The sequence below is a fragment of the Quercus lobata genome, chromosome 5 (assembly GCF_001633185.2).
Source record: "Quercus lobata isolate SW786 chromosome 5, ValleyOak3.0 Primary Assembly, whole genome shotgun sequence".
In the NCBI taxonomy this organism is placed as follows: Eukaryota; Viridiplantae; Streptophyta; class Magnoliopsida; order Fagales; family Fagaceae; genus Quercus; species Quercus lobata.
In genome coordinates this window covers 62,437,797-62,459,572 of record NC_044908.1, presented here as the reverse complement: position 1 = coordinate 62,459,572, position 21,776 = coordinate 62,437,797, and the positions used below count along the sequence as shown (strand labels likewise).

The 21,776-nt window shown below is 37.2% G+C and overlaps 1 protein-coding gene across 11 annotated transcripts; it reads left to right on the top strand.

Moving 5' to 3' along the window:
- Window positions 1-1,315: 1,315 nt before the first annotated feature.
- On the top strand, window positions 1,316-21,776 carry LOC115989763 (WPP domain-associated protein-like). Of its 11 annotated transcripts, none has more exons than XM_031113616.1 (8): window positions 1,333-1,635; window positions 9,836-12,168; window positions 12,521-12,650; window positions 19,625-19,687; window positions 19,840-20,392; window positions 20,526-20,579; window positions 20,758-20,922; window positions 21,022-21,776. In XM_031113616.1, exons 2-8 carry the CDS (start codon window positions 9,899-9,901, stop codon window positions 21,624-21,626), a joined length of 3,840 nt encoding a protein of 1,279 aa, XP_030969476.1. In that variant the 5' UTR covers window positions 1,333-1,635; window positions 9,836-9,898; the 3' UTR covers window positions 21,627-21,776. The 11 variants fall into 11 exon arrangements, 3 of the variants coding, with proteins under 3 accessions (XP_030969476.1, XP_030969477.1, XP_030969478.1); XM_031113617.1 differs by lacking the exon at window positions 1,333-1,635 and adding an exon at window positions 8,916-9,315; XM_031113618.1 differs by lacking the exon at window positions 1,333-1,635 and adding an exon at window positions 9,448-9,483.

The window sequence follows — 21,776 nt, the reverse complement described above, 5'->3', positions numbered from 1 at the left end:
TTTTAAACCGAGATGGGTTATAAAACCCTAACTAAGCTAATTTCAGGTGGGTAAGGTGTCAAATTTCAAAGTACATGTAAATAACTTAAATTTCGGTCAAGTTATATGTTGGTAAGTTATAATTTACCCTAAAAAAGAAAAAGAAAAAGAAAAAGAAAAAGAAAAAGAAAGAGAAAACACTTATCCAAATTTCCAAGGGCTTTTAGCTATCCTCCACCATTGGGAATTTATCATCTTGTAGATGTCAACGAGGCTCACATAGATTGGAAAAAAGTGGGGCAGTGGGTTGGCAATGCTTTAGCGGGACTTTAGAAATCTTTCAAAAAGAGAGAGAGATTTTGAGTGCATGGGCCATCCGTTACGCTCCATCTTTATTTTAAAAGCTTAGAGCAATTACATCAGCTTAGACATAATTGTGCAAAATGGAAAAAGTGGCTAATTTTACACAATTTAAGCAAAAATACATTTACACCAGCTTAGGCATAATTGTGCATTTATGCACAATTGTTACAGTAACTGTGCATATATGCACGGTTACTGTAGCATGTGTATTTATTATTTTATTAATTTCTGTTCGCACCTTTTTTTTCTCTCTCTTCTCCTGCACAACGAACTCAGTTACTTTCCTCTCCTCATCTTCTTCTTCTTCAGATGCACACAAAAACATCCACACAGACAAATCAACACACAAACACACCCACACACAAACAAACCCACACAGACAAACCAACAGAGAGATAGATTGGTTTACCAAACAAAAAAAGAAAAAAAAAAAAGAAGAGAGATAGATTGGTGCTTGACTGGAACGATCGGTGCTTGTGGGTGAGAGCGGCGATATTGGAGAGGTTTGTTGAAAAGTGTGAGGCTTAACGGAGCGGTAGAAAAAGCCATTGATGGCGAGCAATTTGGGTTGATGGGTCGAGAAAAAGACCCAGGAGGTTGGATCGGTAAGAGGGTTGTGGAGCTTGGTTTGTGTAACACCCCGGCCCAATTTTTATAATTAAACTATGTGTTTAAGTGGTTAAGTATTATTAGTATTTTTAAGCCACTTACTTATAAAAAATAATAGAAGAGTATTTAATAAGCATATTATTTTATAATGCCATTGAATGAGAATTGTAAAGATTATACATGATTGAATTGCTATCGGTATTTTAAATATATACTAAGTATGTGCAAAATTATATTAAGTAGTTTAAGTTATTAGATATAACATTGTTGGTGTTTAATTAGTGTATAAAGGTAAGGATATATATACATATATATATGTGTGTGTGTGTTTAAAATAATATTATTATTGTAGATGAGTGTGAATGCAAGAAAGTTGTGTGAATGCAAGAAAAATGAAAAGTGGGTGGGATTTTTCTAGCCATACACGTATCCACCCCAATTTCCACTTCCCTTATCTGATTTTGCTGCCCCAAAAGTCATCACACTTTTCTTATTTTCTTGGCTGCATCAGATCAGAAGTCCAGCCCCTCTCTCTCTACTCCTTTTCCTCTTTCTTTGTTCTTCTTTCTCTCTTCTTCTGTTGCTTCTACACGGCAGCCCTCCCTTTCTCACCAACACAATATTTTCCTCTCTAAAGAAGAAATTAAAGGGTTAACACTAAAATTTCAGCTTCCAAGTTTGTAGGTAAGTAATCAAACCTTCATTTGTTTATTTCTATTTCTTTATCTTCTATCCTGATTTTATAGGCTGAATTATGATTCTGTTTTAGTGATTGAAGGTTTGATGATATTTTGATCAATTGAATGCTTATTAGGGTAGTTTAGTATGCTAACTATAGGTATAAAAATACCCAAATTAAATTAAGACCTATTGCTATTTGTTGATGATTTTGTAAGATTATGTACTGAAGCTGTCTCTGTGACAGATTTGATGTTTACTACAAGAAAATTATGTATTAAATTGTATATAGTGAATTTGGATGCTAGGGATAATTCCTATGAAACCTAAGACACTTGTGGTTGTTATTGAATTGGTCTCACAGCATTTGGATTAATATAAAAATAATGGTTTAATTTATAAGTTGCATGAAATTCTGTCAGGACAGATTTGAGTATACTGTCTTGCGTGATTTTTAGTAAATCATGGGTTTAAGTTTTGACTCCAAAATTTTTATGGTATATACTGAACATACAGGGGAGTGGTTCTGTAAATTTTCATGACAATTGGATGTGTTTGAGCAGCCCGTTTGTATTTTACAAATGGAGCCTATGCTGCTGGAATAGAACAGTGAATAGTAAGGGACATGCCTAACTTTGTGGATTTAATTATCAAGTTAGGGTGAATGTTTTGAGCTATAATTTAATATGCTTATCTTTTGGTATGTCTCGATCATAGATTAATTTTGCGTAACTTGTTTTGAGGTTTATTACTCAAAGGAAGGGGTTCTAAACCATGAGACGTTTGTATGTATGAAGCTGTTTTGCCCGACGTGTTGTATGTTATCATATGAATGTATATAGTTACATGATCATGCATAAAAGATTTTATATTTATGCATGTATTATTGCCCTAACCTTAAAGCACCTTTTGAAATAAAGTTAGCTCTTTTAGAGATATGGGATTAATATAAGAATGTTGATTTCCCTAGGATTTTGTACTTGTTGTTGATGAATGTATTTTTGTTTGTGGGAACCTCGTTGAGGTGGGATTAGGATTTCCTTAATTCTAAGAAATAGACTTTGAGTTGATTGTGTAAGTCTATGACAAGGAAATTATAGATAGTAATAAGCTTCGATTTATGGTTTAGGTGTTACTAGTATCCAAGTCTAAGCTCCTTCGACTTTAGGCTCTCGGTTCCTCTGCTTTCAGGTAAGGGATAAGTTATATGAGCATTTGGTAAGTCATGAGGTTATTTTAAAGTATATTATGCATTAAAATGTTTTTGATTAGAGATATGGCATGTAATCATTATTCTGACAAAGTTATGTTTGTGAGTTTTCGAAAAACTTATGTATATGATTTAAGCATATTGATGCTATTATTGATTCCACGAACATGATGTTTAATGAAAAGAATGAAAATACTATTATTATGAAATGTTATGCAAACTAAGAAATTGCAGTATGATGTAAAGTATAAAATGTTTTCGGGTTATGTCCTCTGGTGATCTGAACTCTGCTAGTAGGGGTTAATTACTAGCTTTCCATGGAAAATGTTATATGATTTGGCCATTAAGTGGGACTGGCTCTGCTGTACCCGCCCCTTGTTGGTTACGGCCAACTTGTGGGGGAAGCCAACCTACCCCCATGGTTGGAAGATATGTATTATGATGATGTGATCCCGGGAATACTTGGCATTGTGGGGAATGCTGGATGCCTAGCACCGTGGTGCTAGAAGCCTCCCAAATAAGTACAGACTTATCAGATACGGGCTAACCAATAAGTTATTTATGAACAGCTATGTTATGTTATTAATCATGAGAGAATTATTTTGTTTAAATGCATTGTGAAAAGTGAAAACTCTCATGGTAAGAAGAAGTTTCTAATGAAAAGAAAAGCTGTTCATTAAATATAAAAGTTTCTGAAGTTCTGTTATGCTATAAAGGTAAAGTTTCTGATGAAAGTACAAGTTTATGTTTAAAAGTATCAGATATCTGTTTTTATGAAACGTTAAGTTTTCTGATCATGAAAGTTATAGTATTCGATGAGAAGAGGTTTATAAAGAAAGGTTTTCTTATTGGGTCAAGATGTTTCTAGTTTAATACAAAGTTGCCGAATAATTGATTTACGTTAAAATGATTATTTTGTAATGAGAATATATGTGGTGACTTTGTAGAAAATGATAGAAGTTTAATCCGAAAGGTTTTGGTAATATCAAGCTAATAAGAAAAGGGGGAACAATTATTTTCCTATGAAAAGCGTATAAGTTATTATTCTGAATAGTATAAAATACTATGCATGGAAAGCTGTTCTCCTATTTGATTATGCATAGAATGAAATGATTTGGTTTACATGCATCCTTATTGAATTCTCATATATCTTACCTTTACTGAGCTGTGTAGCTCACCCCTTCTACTCTTTCAGTTAGCAGGTTTTATTTTGGAGCAGAGGGAGCCTTAGTCGAGTTTTGGAAGGAGCTAGTTTAGTTTTATTTGTATAGATCCTAAATTAGCAATTTTATGTTTAGCTTTGTAGTATCTTGTATTTTAGGATCTAAAGAAAGTTGTGTACCTTAAAGTATTAAGAGATGTATTATGTGAATTTCCGAATTTGAACAATTGGTGGATTATGTTATTCTTTGGAGTACAATGTAGATGCTCTGAATGTCAAGTCAAAGGTTATATAATTTAAGTAAAGAAACAAGGATTGAAAAGAAAAGGAAAGCTTTTGGTAAAAGTTTTGTAAAAGTTAAGTGGTTCTTGTTAATATCAGGTTTAGGCTTGATATTAGCATGCCGGTCATGGTCACAAATCTGAGTATCGGGTTTGGGGCGTGACAGTTTGTGGATCGGCCGGTGAAGAGTGGCTCAACCAGTGAAGAAGTCCGGTCGGCGTGGTTCGTGGATCGGCCGGTTGGGTTGGTAGTTTTTGAGAAAGAATGAAAGGTTCGTGGATTGGCCGGTTGGGTTGGTAGTTTTTGAGTGGCGAAGAAGTCCGGCAGGTTGAGTTGGTTGTTTTTGAGAGAGAGAGAGAGAGGTGATCTGTTTAGATGGGTATTGAGGGGGGCAGAGAGATGGGTATTGAGAGAGAAACAAATCAGAAAAAAAATGGGCACAGAGAGAGAGAGAGAGAGAGAGAGAGCGCGTATTGTATGTAGGCAGTTGAGAAAAATAATGAAAAAATTGGGAAAGAAGAATATTTTATTGAAATATTGTGTAAAATAGATAAACTGATGTGAATGTTTTGTAAAAATGATAGTGTAAAATAGAAAAAGCAGGTTTTAAGTGTAAAATAGATGGAATCTTATGCACAAGCTAATGTAATTGCTCTTAGGATCCCAGTACATTAAAATAGTCAAAAAACATGACTGACGGTGCTTAGGAGCAAAGTTATACAAGGTTGTAACTGTGGTCCAACATTTCCCCTGTATACGTCATACAATCATCAACTGTGTCAAGCTTTGTGCTCGGTTAATTGTTATGGCTTAAAAAATAAAGATCACTATTCATTACGAATAACACACGTTAAGTTATATACAGCCGTACATACTCCAGATTAAAACACAATTTCAGTTATAATTGTAAAATGGTAGAATCGTGTTTGTGTTCACATACACCTAGACACAGCGTGTAACTATTACCACTCCTTATGAATATTGGTACTCTCCAGCCTTTTTGCTGTCTCAATCATTAGCAGCTCTTATTTCTAGTATAGCATAAACCAACTGAAAGTTTCAAACTGAATTTCATTGAAAATGAGGATAGGTCAGTCTTTCCACTAAGAAAGTTCTTTCTTTCTTTTTCTTTATTTATTTATTTATTTATTTTTTGGTGGGTCAGATGTTTCAAACTTCTTCACTTAGAATAGTTCTATTAAATGACAAATATAAGGTGTAAAGTAGTAGAAAGAGATTTTGAGTTAAGGCCTTGACGTCTTAGGGCTTTTTTTTCTCATTCTGGAAGGATACAAATATGTAGTAGGGTCTTTGTGCGTGGCATACAAGTTCTTTCCATATAGGGGGACATGAGTGGAGAACACGTAAAATATTGTAGGACCGATGACGGAGCTACAGGTAATGCCCCATGGTCGCCAAGCTTAAAGGAGATGCTGCCCCGATGGGTCTTCGGGAGACCGATGGAGATATTGTACTGACGGGTCCCAAGGAGAAAGAGGTGCTTGTCCCATCGGGTCTCAAAGAGATTGAACAAGATGTTTGTCCCGACGGGTCTTGGGTGAGATGTTTATCCTAATAGGTCAAAGAATTAAGAAATTTTCTTAGTAAAAAATACCCTATCAACTTGTTATGGGATTGTATGGCGGTTGTTGGTGTTAGGACTAACGAACTCTCTTTCTTTGGACAACCTCATCAAATATAGTCATCCACCTCTACATGGCATGGACGAAGGTAGGCGAGTCATTAATAAGAGGATTCAATGCCTCGAACAGTTACCAAATAGCTGTCAGACCGTTGGAGGCTCATCAAAACTCACATTAATAAGCCCTAAGGCGTTACAGGAAGAGCACTAAAATCACAATTAAGGCCCTAACGACTAGAAACTATGAAGCTATATATACACACTCATCAAAGACAATCAGGGTACATAATTTTTTTTCCAAAGATACTCTTACATAGATATCTCTAATATTCAGAACTTTCTTATTTCTCTTACAAAGCTTCTATACACTAACTTTGGCATTGGAGACGTTGTGGCAGGCACCACACCGGTGACCACCTTAGAAGAGCCTTTGTTCCACGTTCGTAGGAGTAGTGACGAGGATTTGGTTCCATTTGGATGTACTTACAGGACTGACGATTTATACATCATCAGTTGATATGCACTAAGAATCCTAATACTGTAGAGAAAGCACACATCATTTATTTGGAAAATATAGCCGAGGTGATTACACATGGACATGGTCCTAAAACACATGTTTGAGTTCTAAGCGTTTGCAGTTCACCATTGATATAAATATATAATAGTTGCCCTTTCTCATACACATGATGTTGGTAATATCATTGCAGCATGATTTGAGTGTTAGTGGACAACTTAATATGTAGCCCATACAACACAATGTGGCTAGGAGCCATGGTGTAAATCACACGAGCGATAGCCCATGGAACATGGATAGCAAGTGAAGATGAACTCATGAACACATGGTGTTTTTTGGCACTCAAGGAGCTTGTAAAAGCTTGGCGGAGTTAGATGTGAGATCTCTTAGAGGCTTAGGGATAGTAAGTTGATAGAGGACTACGTTTAGGCTCCTAAAGCAATTGGACTATGATTAGACACTAAAGACATACGTTATTTTTTTAGAGATTAAAGAGAGGTCCACCATAGCTTGTAACATATATACCACATGCATTTTGTGACCATCATATAGACGAAAAAATGGATCTATTTTTCTTCATTATTTGAGTCCTATCTTTCTTAAGATAAAGTGATAAATTAATTTTTTTTTTTTTAAATATTCATGCACTATATTTCTATTTGGTTTTTACTTGTGAAGTTATGGTGGACTTATGTGAAATTGGCATCCATCCTCTTCTCTTTCTCTCTTGATCTTTGCTCTACCAAATAACAAAAATGTTAATGTTTGTTATACATTACTAGTTGTACACATCCGTACACACAACATTGGAAATTGTGTTTTGAAAACACGACTTTAATTATAATTTTGAAATCGTAAAATCATATTTTGAAAACACGATTTCATAATTTAATTGAAAACGTCCAAAACACAATTTCAATTGACGTGGCACTCACACTTTGTACACACTGATGTGTAATTATTAACATTCTAATGAAAGACCATCATCATTTGGCTCGTCTCTAACCTCCATTCTCCATCTTCACTTTTTTTCTCTCTTCACAAATGCTATCTTATCTTTATAAATTTGTATTAGTGTTCTTATTTAAAAAAGAGGGAAAATTACAACTAACCATCCTATGGCTACCCACTTGAGGTTACCTTAATTAGGGTTCAGTAACCCACATCTGTTAAAAATAGGACTAAATATATAATTTTGCTCTACTTTTATGTCTCTCTCATCCAAAAATACAAAAAAACATAAAAATATAAGATCAAAATAAGATAAAAAAGATGTTGGTAAAGTTAAAAAGAAAAAAATTATATACAGCTACATGAAGTCTCGCTTCGTCGTTGATTTACTGGGTTGTATGCACTGGTATACTTGTTTGTATATGTTCAAATACATTGGAATTTCTCAATATATATATATATATATTTTTTTTTTCTGGTTAAGTTTTAGAGTGACTCTATAGTTCCAATACTAGATTAAGGTAGTATATCTATAGGATTTATGATCATAAACTTGAATACTTGTTTGAAGGAACAACTGGGAATCTTTAAAGGAGTGGGCACAGCTGCTTTGAAGGATACCCCTCCAATGTCTAGAGAACAATATTGAACACAACACCAAATATAATTGCTTGTGATTGAAAAGCATCGTGTAGTTTTGTCTTTTAATTTGATGATAATGTTTACAACTACTAATTTTATTTTGCTAAGTAATCCATTGATTGAGTGTTCATACCATACATCCTTTCAATTGAGAAGCATATTTTATCTTGAAATCTCTCACTCAATTAGTCTGTGTAAAGTCATTGGCCCACTGCTTACAGCCTTTCTTTCGGCCTTCTTTTATTTCAGAGTATCCAATCCATACAAAAAATGTAAATCATTAATCACTGGTACCTTAATACATTGATTTGCTTGTAGGAAGTTCGTTTGTGGATTGAATTGAAGAATGGGAGTCCACAATCAATTGAGTTGGATGATCAACCAATAGAGTGGACTTTAGCTTAGGCAAAAGAGGCTTTTAATTTTAAAAAAAGTTTACCAATATCTTTTTGATTTTGTATTTTTATGTTTTTTGTGTTTTTGGACGAGAGACATTAAAATAAAATTACATATTTATTCTTATTTTAAACAGAGCTGGGTTATGGAATCCTAATTAAGTTAATCTCAGGTGGGTAAAATGTCATATTTCAAATTACATGTAAAAAATTTAAATTTCGGTCAAACTACATGTGAGTAAATTGTAATTTACCCTAAAAAAGGAAAAGAAAAAGAAAAAGAAAAAGAAAACACTTAGCCAGATTTCCAAGGGCTTTTAGCAATCCTCCTCCATTGGGAATTTACCCTTGTAAATGTCAATGTGATTCACATCGCATACATTGGAAAAAAATGGGGCGGTGGGTTGGCAATGCTTTAGCGGGTCTCTAGAAATCTTTAAAAAAGAGAGAGAAAGATTTTGAGTGCATGGGCCATCTTTATCATAAAAGCTTAGGATCCCAGTACATCAACAGTCAAAAGGCACGATTGGCGGTGCCATGCAGAATCATCAACCATGTCAAGCTTTGCGCTCGGTTAATTGTTATGGCTTAAAAAATAAATACCACGATTCATTATATTCTCTCCCGCTCACCAAAATGGTCTGTCTGCCCCAGCTTTTATATAATCTTCTTCAAAACCCTAAAAGCCAAAACTGAATAACAAACCCAGCAGACACAAAGATCGGGCAGAATTTCTTCACCCCAAAAAAAAAAAAAAAAAAAAAACTCTTTTTTTAAAATTTCAATGCCCATTTTGGGATTTTCAAACACTTTCTGAACCTTAAGTTCTCGAGGGAAATAAGTTTTCTCCCACTTCTACTGTCTACTTGGGTTTTATCTTCTTCACCAGTAAGTATTCTTTGTTGCTAAAGTTTCATTTTTTTTTTTTTTTTGAACTAATAATAAGCAGTGTTAATGAGTTTAAGCTAAGTTGTCAGTTCATTTTTGGTGGTTTCAGCTTCTGGGTGTGTGCTTGGTTGTTGAGAAAATGAAGGAAAATAATAGTGGTTGTTAAAGGTATAGACTTTTGAACTCAATTGGGTATTTGGGTCCCAAATACAACTACTTGGGTTAGTTAAGTTGTTAAATTTTCAATTTTGAATTTGTGGGTATGGAGAGAATTGAATGCACAAGATTCAAGACTCTGTTTTGGTTTTTGTTTTCCCCAAATTTCTCAGTAACTAAAGAGACCCTTTTGTGATTTGGCTCATATTTTACAAGAATTATAGGTGCCCATTATATTGCAGAATAAGAAAATGTGATTTATTCCCATAAAAAAAAGAAAAAGAAAAAAGAAAATGTAATTTACAGTTCTTTCTGAATATGCTCATTATAGTTTTGTTCTTTATTGTTTTCTTTGTATTTGCAGTTTTGCTAGTCTGGTATGGAATCTCATAAGTGATTAAGCTGTAAATAGGCTTTTTGGTATATTATGGAGGACGGAAGGGATATGGATGCTACTGTGGCTCTGTGCCGTGATGGGTTGGGGCAGCATGTTGATAACTCTCAAGTAAGTGAGATCCTTAAGATAATGGGCTCATATTTTCAAGATATCGATGATCGGTTGACTATTTCTAGGATGGTGAGTGACTCTGTCATAAAGGGCACGGTTGATGCAGTTGAACAAGAAGCAGAGGAGAAAATTGCCCAGAAAGAGTTGGAGGTGGAAAAATTGAAGCATATGCTACATCTTAACCATGTGGGTGCAGATGAAAATGAATCTTTGGGATCTGCTTTGACACACCATGAGTCCAAAAGCACAAGTCACCACAGGATGTATTGCAACTGTCCAGATGCTTTTGTAGAGCACGATAGAATGAAAGAATCTTTGGGGAGCCTTAGAAATGTGGCTAAAGAGCAGTTCAAGAAGCTCAAGAAGGCAATTGATGGCGTAAGAGGGTGTAGTTCTATTAGGAGGATTAATTCTGGTTCTGAACAGCTGGGATTGGATGGTATTCTTCGGGAGAAGGCACCCGAAAGATGGATTGATGTGGATGAAATTCTTGAAATTCTAAATGCTACTTTTGACACAGTTCATGAACAAGTGGAAGATATGTTTGAGTTGTCTAGGGAATCACTCTGTTCATGGCAACAAGAGCAAGAGTTTAAAGCAGAAATTGAAGGTATGGTAATTAAGAATTGCATTTGGAGTCTTCAAGAAGGGTTTGAAGAAAGACTTTGGGATCAAAATGTGCAATTTGGTGGTAATGAAAATGTGAATTGGCTTGAAAAGATTAATGATATCTCAAGTTTACGGCAGGAATTGGATGCCATTTCAAAATCACTGTCTATTCATGAAAGTCGGCCACTAACTTCTCTGAGGTCCTTACAGATTAGTGGGGAGTGGAGTAATGATAAAAAAGCTGATCGTTTCCGCAGCAAAAGCTTAAGCAATAGTGTTTCATCGTCCACTTTGATTTGGGAAGGAAATGGCAAACATGAAGATTCAAATGGTAATATCCCAGAAAATTCACATCCTGCCAAACTAAAGCAAATGTCAAAAAAAAAAAAGCAAATGTCAAAAGATGAATTGATCACTGAGATGACCAACATTAGACAGATACGGGAAATACTGCATATGAAGGAAAGGGGATCTGCTTCACCTTTGAAGAAGGATAATGCGCTTGACATATTAAAGAGAAAAATTCCCTATTTCATTTCAAAGTTGGATGGAATTCTTGTGGAAAATAAGATGCTATGTGCATTTAGTGAAAATGCTGAAAATCTTGGCAGTTTGAAGGACAGACTGGAATCCCTTCTTTCAGAAAATCGCCGGCTTAGAGACTTGCTTGCAGATAAGAAAAAGGAAGTCACATGCCTTTTAGCACAAGTTTCTGATGCTGCAGATAAACTGTCTCAGCGCCAACTAATGGAGGCAAAGTTATTGTGTGCTATAGAAGATGCACAAATTAAAGCTTTAATTTGTGAAGATGTTTATAAATGTGTTCTCAGGGGGTTAATTGGCCAAATTAAATGTGTCACCGAGGAGTCAGATTTGAAGTGTAACATCGTGCGAGAAATTTATGAAATTTTATTAAATGAAGCTGCTTATCTTGCTAAACCTAGAAGCAACTCCAATATTGAAGATTCTGATATAGAGTCCATTACCATGCAAGGGCTGTGTGGGATTATATTTAAAGAAGCCCTGAAAGATGCTGAAGAGAAAGTAAGTAACTTGAACATGAAATATACTGATGAAAAAAAAATTCGAGTTACCCTGGAAATGGAGGCACTAGAAAAAGAAGAAGTCTTAAGATTGGAGCTTGTGGATAAGAAAAAACTAAAGCAAGAGATACGCTCACTGGAAGAATCGATTGAAGAAAAGGAGAAGTTAGCGCAGGAAACAACAGTTGCATTGGCAAATGAGAAAGTGAGATCTGAGTTAGCTTGTCAAGAGCTTGATAATTTACGGAATCAAAAGATTAAGGCATTAGAGCAAATTGAAACATATAAGGCGGAGATATGTGAGTTAAATCAGAAGCTTGAACTAAGAATGAATGAGTTGACGGAAGTTGATGAAGAGAGAAGAATGATTCATGCTTTTGCACAAGAGAAGCAGAATGCGTTGTCATTGGTCAACAATAAAGAGAGGGAGCATCAGAAGCAAATGGAATTATTAGTTGCTCTCGCACAGGGATTGTCAAATGCGGTTGCTGGGTTTGAACGTAGAGTAACAGAAAATATATCAAATATAAGTTTGAGGTAATATTTGTTAACTTTTTAAACTTTATTTAATATATATTAGAAACTCTGAGCTAATAGTGACTATTGTGTGTGTTATTTTGAGCTCTAGCAAGATTATTGTGACTTTTTTTGATAGATAACAAAAAATTTTATTAAGAAAAAAAATAGCCAACCCTAATTTTTTTTTCTTAATAAAATTAAAAAAAAAATTATTGTGATTGAGGATGGCTGGTTAAATTTATAAGATATCTGTGTCTTATAACATAAAAACCCACATATTAAAGAGAAAAATAAGATGGAATTCTTGTGGAAAATAAGATGCTATGTGCATTTAGTGAAAATGATGAAAATCTTGGCGTTTGAAGGACAGACTGGAATCCCTTCTTTCAGAAAATCGCCAGCTTAGAGACTTGCTTGCAGATAAGAAAAAGGAAGTCACATGCCTTTTAGCACAACTTTCTGATGCTGCAGATAAAATGTCTCAACGCCAACTATTTGAGGTAAAGTTGTTGTGTGCTGTAGAAGATGCCCAAATTAAAGCTTTAATTTGTGAAGATGTTTATAAATGTGTTTTCAAGGAGTTAATTGGCCAAATTAAATGCGTCACTGATGAGTCAGATTTGAAGTGTAATATAATGAGAGTAATTTAGTGTTTATTGTTATATCTTTTCTTTTTACTTTTTTTTTTCTCATCTTATTTTATTCAGCATTAAAATAAGATGAGATCTTCCATATCATTAAATTATTTATATTTTCTTATCTTTTATTTAAAAAAAAAAATTAAAAATATAATATTTTACACTTTCTCCAACCTTTCTCTTTTCCTTTACATTTTCATCTCCCCAAACCCTCTACTTTAATATCACTCTCTTTTCTTTTTATCTTCTTTTATTTTGTTTCTTCTTATTGTTATTCTCCTAGTATAAATTTGTCATTCACTCTTCCATTCTATGCATAATTTTCCCTCATAAAAAAAGTTATTTCTCTCTCAATTTTTTGGTGGATTTTTTAATTTTTCCTGCATATTTGTTTTAGGTCGATAAATTTTTGTGTTCTTTAGAACTTTATTTTAGGTTGGTGCGATTTAATTTTGTGTTTTATGTTGTTTTTTTTTTTTGGTTCACTTTGATTATTGAATATCATATTGCATTATAAAGGAATAAAGGTAGTATATAAAAAATATTATTATTATATTATATATCATGCTTTTGATAATTTGGTGTTTATTGTTATATCTTTTATTTTTACTTTTTTTTTCTTTTCATATTATTTTATTCAACATTTAAATTTAGCAATATCCTCCATATCATTAAATTATTTATATTTCCTCTCATTTTTTATATTAAAAAATTAAACATATAATATTTTACTTAAATTCAATAAATAAAATTCTTCTCATAAAGTGGAGTAATGCTAGGGAAACACTAATTCTCACACCCAATACATTAAAGGAAAAATGGCATACAAAGCAAATATCAATTTACAAACACTTAATTAAAAAACAATAATGAGGATATCAAACCAAATATAACATAAAGAAACAAATAATGCATATTTAATGCCATAGAATCATCATCAAATTTTTAAAAACGATATTGAGAGAGAGAGAGAGAGAGAGAGAGAGAGAGAGAGAGAGAGAGAGAGAGAGAGAGAGAGAGAGAGAGAGAGAGAGAGAGAGAGATGGCGATGAAAAAAAATTACAAAGTAATAAAAAGTAGATAAAGAAAAATAAAATCAAACGTCATTAGTAGATGTTAATTGGAAAACAAAGAGGTTATAAGGAGAAATAAAAAATAAAATAGAGATGTTCATACGGAGAATATTAAAAACTTTACAGTGTAGTAAAATAAAACGTTACATTCACTTAAAAAATTAAAAATTAAATTAATAATCAACAATTAAATACAATCATAGTACAAAATTTAAACTTAAAAGTAACCAAACTTTAATCATAGAAACAATATTTCCAATCATAACTAAAAAAGTAATATTCTCCAATAATAATTGAAATTGCATAAGAAATAAAGTTAGAAAATTTTAAAATCCTTTTAAAATTGCATAAGAATAATATATATATATATATATATATATGTCATTTTCATACACTATTGCTTTTTGAAAATCTAATGAACGATGCTACCTCTCATTTAACGTCTTTGTTATACAAATCATCAGTTAGTAAATATACAATAGTAAGAAGTATTACAAATGAGATTATTAAAAAAAGATAAAATTAATTAGTGTGGTGGGCCTTTTAATTTTGGGCTGGACTATCTCCTACTGTACTGTGGCCCAAATATTCTAGATAGAAGAGTTAGGACTGGTCCAACTGTAACCTACCTCGAACCGGCTTGTGCGCAAACTATGCTCTGTTTGCCGAAACTTTAATCATGTGCCCACGGTAGACATAACTTCTATAGAAGAGTCATGTCAGACAATTATGATAAAAAATTATGAAATAAATAAGTTACTGTTAGGGCAAGATAAGCGAGAAAGCCTTAGTCAAAATAGGAAAGGAAAGCAGATTCTGAGTGAGTTTACAAAGACGAAATGAGAAATTATAACAATAAATGAGAAAATCGAAGATTGAAAATCAATTTGTCACGTTTGATTGTGCTACGGGGGTAGGGCCAAGGAGGAAAACCATTTCCTCAATGTGGGTAACTTCACAAGATGATCATGTCATGAAAATTACCCACTCTGAGGGAATAGGCCTGAATGCCTTGTGCCCAAATGAGTCATTTTTCCCTAACAGAGGGTAGGCTTTTAGAGGGAGAGAAGGGATTAGCATATTGGTGCATATTTGCCATTCTACACTCTTTGTTTTTTCTCTTCCTGATTCTCTCTTTCTTTTTTGTTTTTGTTATTTCTAATTCTTTTCCTACCCTTTTCTTTTCTCAGTGCTTACTTATCTAGCAATGTTGTGATTCTCTCCTAGTGGTTACTATTGCCGTGATGATGATCCTATTATGCATGGCAAGGGTCCTTTATATATTGCCTGCCATGATTAGCTTTTACCATTTTAGCCTTTAACTACATTTGTCTAGTTTGGGCGTCCTTGCCGACCATCACTGATTTGTCAGCTGTCCAGCCACCACCATTTACCTGTGCTGGCTGTGCCACTCCCCATTACCAGACAAAGAAGGCTATTTTGTTTGCTTGCACCGTGGCATTCTAATTCGCCGTGGTGTGGATGTTCTCTCTTCCTATCGTTCATGGCATGCACCTATTGGTTCCAGCTCATCCTCCATCTTTTAGGTGGTATGTCATCCCAGTTGGACATTTCCCCCAAAAGAGCTTGGGCGGGAACCCCAGAATAGGCTTTCTTTTCTCCCCACCGCCATACTATACCATCTCTTACCTTTGACCCATGACCCACCACTCATGTATTGGCTGGGTACAAGTTGGTAGTGCCTGGGTCTTGCGTGTGCTCCACTTCTGTGTACTTCTAAAGCTTGTCTGTTGCCCATGCGTTTGCCATGGTCTGAAAGCTCGTTTGTGCATTTTGCTGTTCATCCTTGACCCCTTATGGCGTGAACTGCTTTCTGATTTCTCATTCCTTACAACTTGCTCCTTTCAAGGATTGTGCTTTGCTTGATTGTGTGCTTTCCCTTCTTGAGCCCATTCTTTACTCTTTCCATAATCCTGCTGCCGTTTTCTACCATACCACTTTCTGTTCCTGCTGTGGCGCTATTTAACCCGTGCCTATTGGGCCTTTTTGGGCCTGTTGCTTATGACTCAATATGGTCATTGGTTTTATACCTATGCTACTTTGGGTTTTTACTTGACCCATTTCATTGCTTGTGAGCTCTCTTGTCCTATTTCTTTCTTCTTGAGCATCCTTGGCCCATTCGCTTTCCTTGGGCATCTTTGGCCCATTTTCTAATTCCGCATACCCATGGGTTTTTACTAACTCCTTTGGGCTTCTCTGGCCCAATTACCTTATTCCTCATCCTTGTGGCTTATGGACTTCCCATCAGCCCCTTACTTTCTTACCTCATTACTTCGGCCGGTTATGACCCATTCTTACTTTGCTACATCACATAATGCCCATGGGTTTTCTTCTTATTTTTTTGGGCTCCTTTAGGCCCATTTTCTTTCCTCAAGGCCCATTTATGTACTTTATGGGCCTATGAACCACTGATCCTACCATCCAGGCTTAATGGTTCTTCTAACCATCCACTAACTCTTCTCTGCCCATATTGTTGAGCTTCTTTCTGCTATTGGGCCTCAAAAAGATCATCAACATTTAGCCCTCTGAGCATATGAAGCGTTCCTGCAGTTCATATGCGAATAAAAGACTTTCTGTCCTTTCTATCTTTCCTTCTTCTTTCCCTTCAAAGGGCTTATATGTTTTTTTTTTCTTGTCATGAATAATGTTGTCTCTTCGAATTTCCTAGTTTAGTAGTTATTCTGAAACACTGGCTTCGCTTCATTAATTCCATCCCTTATCCGATGGTTGACCCATCGCCTCCTTTCGTGTCATGTTTAATGACGTTGGTACTTAAGGGAGATTCATTTCACATTCCAAACACAAACACAAACACTTTCTCCTTTTCCCTTTCTTCACCATGTTCTCTCTCTCAAACACTATCATCCATTTACTCCGATCAACCGCTACACCATGATGCCGGCGAAAGGCCAAGGATCCTCTTGCCTTAAGGGAAAAGAGGTTGTCTTCGATGATCTTGCCGTGTGAGATGTAGGCGAAGAGGCCGCCTATTCTGAATCGGACCATTCCAATGAGGAGGAGGCACGACGCGATCCCGAGAGTGAGTGTGCTCCTCTCATAGACCCTTGGTATGATACCAATGCCCATTTCCAAAAAGTTCTCGGTGATTACACACCGCTGCCGCTGGGTTGTGTGTGGCTTGCCTTTTGTCGACGCAACACAAACACATCTTGGGCTCTGTTGGCTTTTTCGATTCCAGATCTTATCATCCACTAAGGCACTTCACTCCTCGTGCCCATTCTCTTCGAGTTTAGATCGAGCACTGCTTTGGGTTGGAAGGAATGGGTGGACAACGAGTTGTTCGACATGGGTTTTATGGAGGTGCTATAACGGGCCGGTGTGTTGAAGGCTATTATCTCGTCTCGCTGCTTGTCTAACTACAGAGATTTGTTCAACCTCTGCCATTTGGTCCGCCGGTGGTGCACCGCCACTCATACTTTCTTTCTCTCCTGCGGTGAGATCACCATGACCCTTGAGGATATGGCCAACCAGTTGCTTCTGCCCATTCTTGGGGATGTTGACCCTGGTGCCTTAGAGCTCTCTCCGGAGGAAGAGGCCGTGGAGACCGAGTTGAGGAAGGGGATGAGTGGCAATGCAAAGTTATCACCTTGGGTTGGTTCTTTCTCTAAGGCCTCTGTCGCTGCTTGCCGTGTGGCCTTCGTCACGTTTTGGCTTTGTAAGTTCATTTTTGGCTCTCATTACACACCGCTGCTGCCAGGCTGTGTGTGGCTTGCCTTTTGTCGTCGCAACACAAACACGTCTTGGGCTTTGTTGGCTTTTTCGATTCTAGATCTTGTCATCCACTAAGGCACTTCACTCCCTGTGCCCATTCTCTTCGAGTTCAGATTGGGCACTGCTTTGTGTTAGAAGGAATGGGTGGACAATGAGTTGTCCGACATGGGTATTATGGAGGCGCTACAGCGGACCGGTGTGTTGAAGGCCATTGTCTCGTCTCACTACTTGTCTAACTATAAAGATTTGTTCAACCTTCGCCATTTGGTCCGCTGGTGGTGCACCGCCACTCATACTTTCTTTCTCTCATGCGGTGAGATCACCGTGACCCTCAAGGATGTGGCCAACCAGTTGCTTCTGCCCATTCTTGGGGATGTTGAACCTGGTGCCTTAGAGCTCTCTCTGGAGGAAGAGGCAGTGGAGACCGAGTTGAGGAAGGGGATGAGTGGCAATGCAAAGTTATCACATTAGGTTGGTTCTTTCTCTAAGGCCTCTGTCGCTGCTTGCCGTGCGGCCTTCGTCACGTTTTGACTCTGTAAGTTCATTTTTGGCTCTCATCCTCACTATGCTAAGAAGCCTTTGTATTTTCGGTTAGCCATTAAGATATCTATTACGGTGAGTCTGCCGTTGGCACCCGTGTTCTTGGGACATCTATATGTTCAGGTGGATATCTTGCAGAGCGATGAGGATTAGGCAGGTTCCTACCATATTGTTACTTCTTCCGTCCATAATACTATTTTGCAACATCTGTTGTATGAGCGCTGTGCTAGGCATTTGGTGAAGTGTAGGCCTGTTCGTTTTGCTAAGGAGAGATACCAGTCATGTCTAAGAGTTATTACTGATTTTTGCGGTAGGTTTGAGTCTGATTTTCCGTTAGCTTTTCGTTGGGTTGGTTTGAAGCCGATTGGGCATCTTGCTATTAAGTTTTTTGATAAAGGAGTTGGGTTTTCTTGGAGAGCATATAGGAACTTAGGCACGGGTTATACATGTGCTGATTCTTTGATGGATCCATTTGTTGATACTGCTGGGACTACTACCCCGTTGATTGGCTTTGAGGAGAGGGGCATCACTTACCTGGCAGCCACCAACATTAGGTGATTGCCTTATCTGGCTGATGAGGGTGTTAGATTCGTGCACTATCCTACCAATAGGGTGAGGAGACAGTTTGGGCTGGATCAGGATATTCTTGATGACATTTCTTCCCTTGTGGAGTCCCCTACTTTTGTTCAGCCATTCCTGTGGCACACTTCCTTTAAGTTTTAGAGTAAGCGTTTTACTACAGTCACTATTCCAAGTTCATAGAGAGAGGGTACTTGTATTGCTACCATGCATGGATACTAATAGGCTATGATGACCTCATTTGAGAAGGAATTGTTGGGCAGCTGTGAGTTTTCTCTTATTCCTCCTGATGGACTTGGTGCGATTATTTCTGCCAACCCTCGGTTGCTTCTGCCCTCTAAGTCTATTTTGGCATACGCTAGGAAGCAGAGTCGATCTGCCATATTTGAGTGGGTTGAGGAGAAGAGATGGTGGTTTTGGCATGCCGGTGACTATCCCTTGGGTTGGGAGAAGAGAGTAAAGGTGACAAACATTTCTGTGCCCGTTAAGAAGAGTTCTGCCAAGTCCAAGTTTGCCAATAAGGGTGATGATTCTTTTGAGGCTTGTTTAGACATTGTACCTTTTGAAAGTGACCTTCCTCCTGTAGGTAACATAGTTTTAGAAGGCTTTCCTCCCCCTTCTGCTTGTACCCGTTCTAGTAGGCGCCCTATTGCTGGTAAGTCTAAGCCTACTGCTCCGCATCCATTTATTGATGCTCCTCCTTCTAGTAGGACCTGAGGCAGCAAGAGAAAATCATTGCCCCCTTCTATGTAGACCACTACTGAGAGGAGAGTATGTTATCTCTAATTTTGCTTTGTCTTCTTTATATTTTTTATAGGGCTTTTCTGTGGCTAACCCTATGTATTTGCTGACTTATCTCTTTATCCTTGTCTTCTGTTTTTTCTTTTGCAGTCTAAGCACAAGGAGGATGCGTCTGCCACCCATCCTATATTACTTGATGAGCGCGAGTTTGAGGTATGTCTCCTTCCTTTCCTTCTTCTTTTCTTCTTTTTTGCACATATTTCCCTTGCCATATGTCATTGGTTGTCCCATCTCCCTTTCTGCCATCCTTTCTTTTTTTTTTTTTTTTTTTTTTTTTTTTTTTTTTTTTTTTGTTTGTTTCCCAGGCCGAGCCCGAGCTTATGTCCATACATCACCCCACGGCTGAGGAGATTTCTGCCTCCATGGGCACATCCATGGAAGGTTTCTTTGATAGGGCTAGCGTGGTGTTTGAGGCCACGGCTTCTGCCACTCTTGCTGTTGCACAGGGGGTTCTTGCTGAGACTCTTATCCCTTCAACTGAGCCGGAACCCATAGATGAAGGTACTCATACTAAAAGGGTTGGTGAGACTGCTCTCATTCCTGCTGAGACACTTACTCCCCAAGAGGGGGCCATTCCTCATGTTGCTGCTCAAACCGAGATTGCCTCTCTTGCCACACCTCTCGTTGTCTCTACCAGTGATCCTTTCGCGGCTCTATCTCAGGCTGTGAAGGATGGCTTTTCTTTGGTGGTTACCCCTTCTTCCTTCCCTAGCTCTGCTACACGTGGGCCTGATGCAGACTTGTCCTCTGAGGGATCTGAGGATATTCTTGAGGATTCTGATGATGAACCCACCATGAAGAAAATGATTTCTGATTCTAATGACAAGGAAAGTGCTGACCACGAGGCCGAGTTCATGGGTATGTATCTCCCTCATTTTGTTAAACTCCCCATTTTTTTTCTTTACATCATTGCCCTCCTTTATATATATATATATATTACCCTTTGATGTGGTCTCCCTTTACTTTGCATGTCTATTCCTTCTGATTGCAGAGACTTCTGATTTTGATGACGAGGAGAGTGCTGACCACGAGGTCGAGTTTATGGGTATGTATCTCCCCCATTTCGTTAAACTCCTGGTTTTTTTTTTTTTTTTTTTTTCTTTACATCATTGCCCTCCTCTTTTTATATATATATATATATATATATATATATATGTATATATCTGTATAACCCTCTGATGCAGTCTCCCTTTACTTTGCATGTCTATTCCTTCTGATTGTAGAGACTTTTGAGGAACCAGGAGTTTCAGCAGACATAGCGATGCCTACAGCCATTTCTCTTACCACACTTACAGTGCCTGTTTCTGCCATTCCCACAACACTAGTTTCTGCAATACTCTCTGCACCTACTTCTGCTATTCCCACAGCCCCCATTCTTATAGGTCCCGGTAAGTTTTCTTCTTTTCATTCTCTTCCTCATTCTTTCATTATAAATTCACTTTGCTTACTTCATGGTCTCTTATACCACGCTTCACGTCTCTTACCAGGTCCGATTCCCACTGCCCCTCCTCAGTTTGAGGTGGGCAGTAGTTCTGCCACAGTTTCGGATTCTATGAGTGAAGCAACAGTCTTCTTTACTCGTTTTTATCAGCCTGAGGTTAATGACCTCGATCCTACGGACTTCTGGGGTTCTGGGCCTCCCTATATTGACTTCCATGGCTTTAGAGTTCCTGAGGATTGTGCTTCTCATTTGGAGGCGGTCTATAGCAGCCGCGGTGACTTTATGCAAGGATTCCGCCTTGGCCGTTCTGCTAGAGAACACTTTTTGAAGCTGTTGGGGAGCGTGATGAATGACATTGAACATAACTTTGTTGACACTGTTTCCACCGAGAGGATCCTACAGTGGAGGGCTGCGATACAAGAGCTTGTTAGCGTGGGCTTTGTTGTGGAGTTCATTTTGGACCATCTTCGTGAGATTGCCCGAGCCTTCTTCATGAAGAAGGTTCAACCTGCTGTTGATGCTATTGATACACGCATCGAGGCTTTGAGGAAAGAGGTGGCAGACTTGGAGGGTCGTCGTGAGTGCCTTCTTTCTAGTATTGGTGGATCCAGCCGTTTTGGAGATCAGCCTCTTATTTCTGGGCTTCATTGATGATGATGTAATTTCCCCTTTATTTTTATTATTATTTTTTTTATCCTCCTCTCTAGTACACTTTATGTTTTCTATAACACTTATTTGGCAAGTCTGATATGACTGCCATAGTTTGGGTTTGTAACTATGATGCTACACTCTGTTACTGCT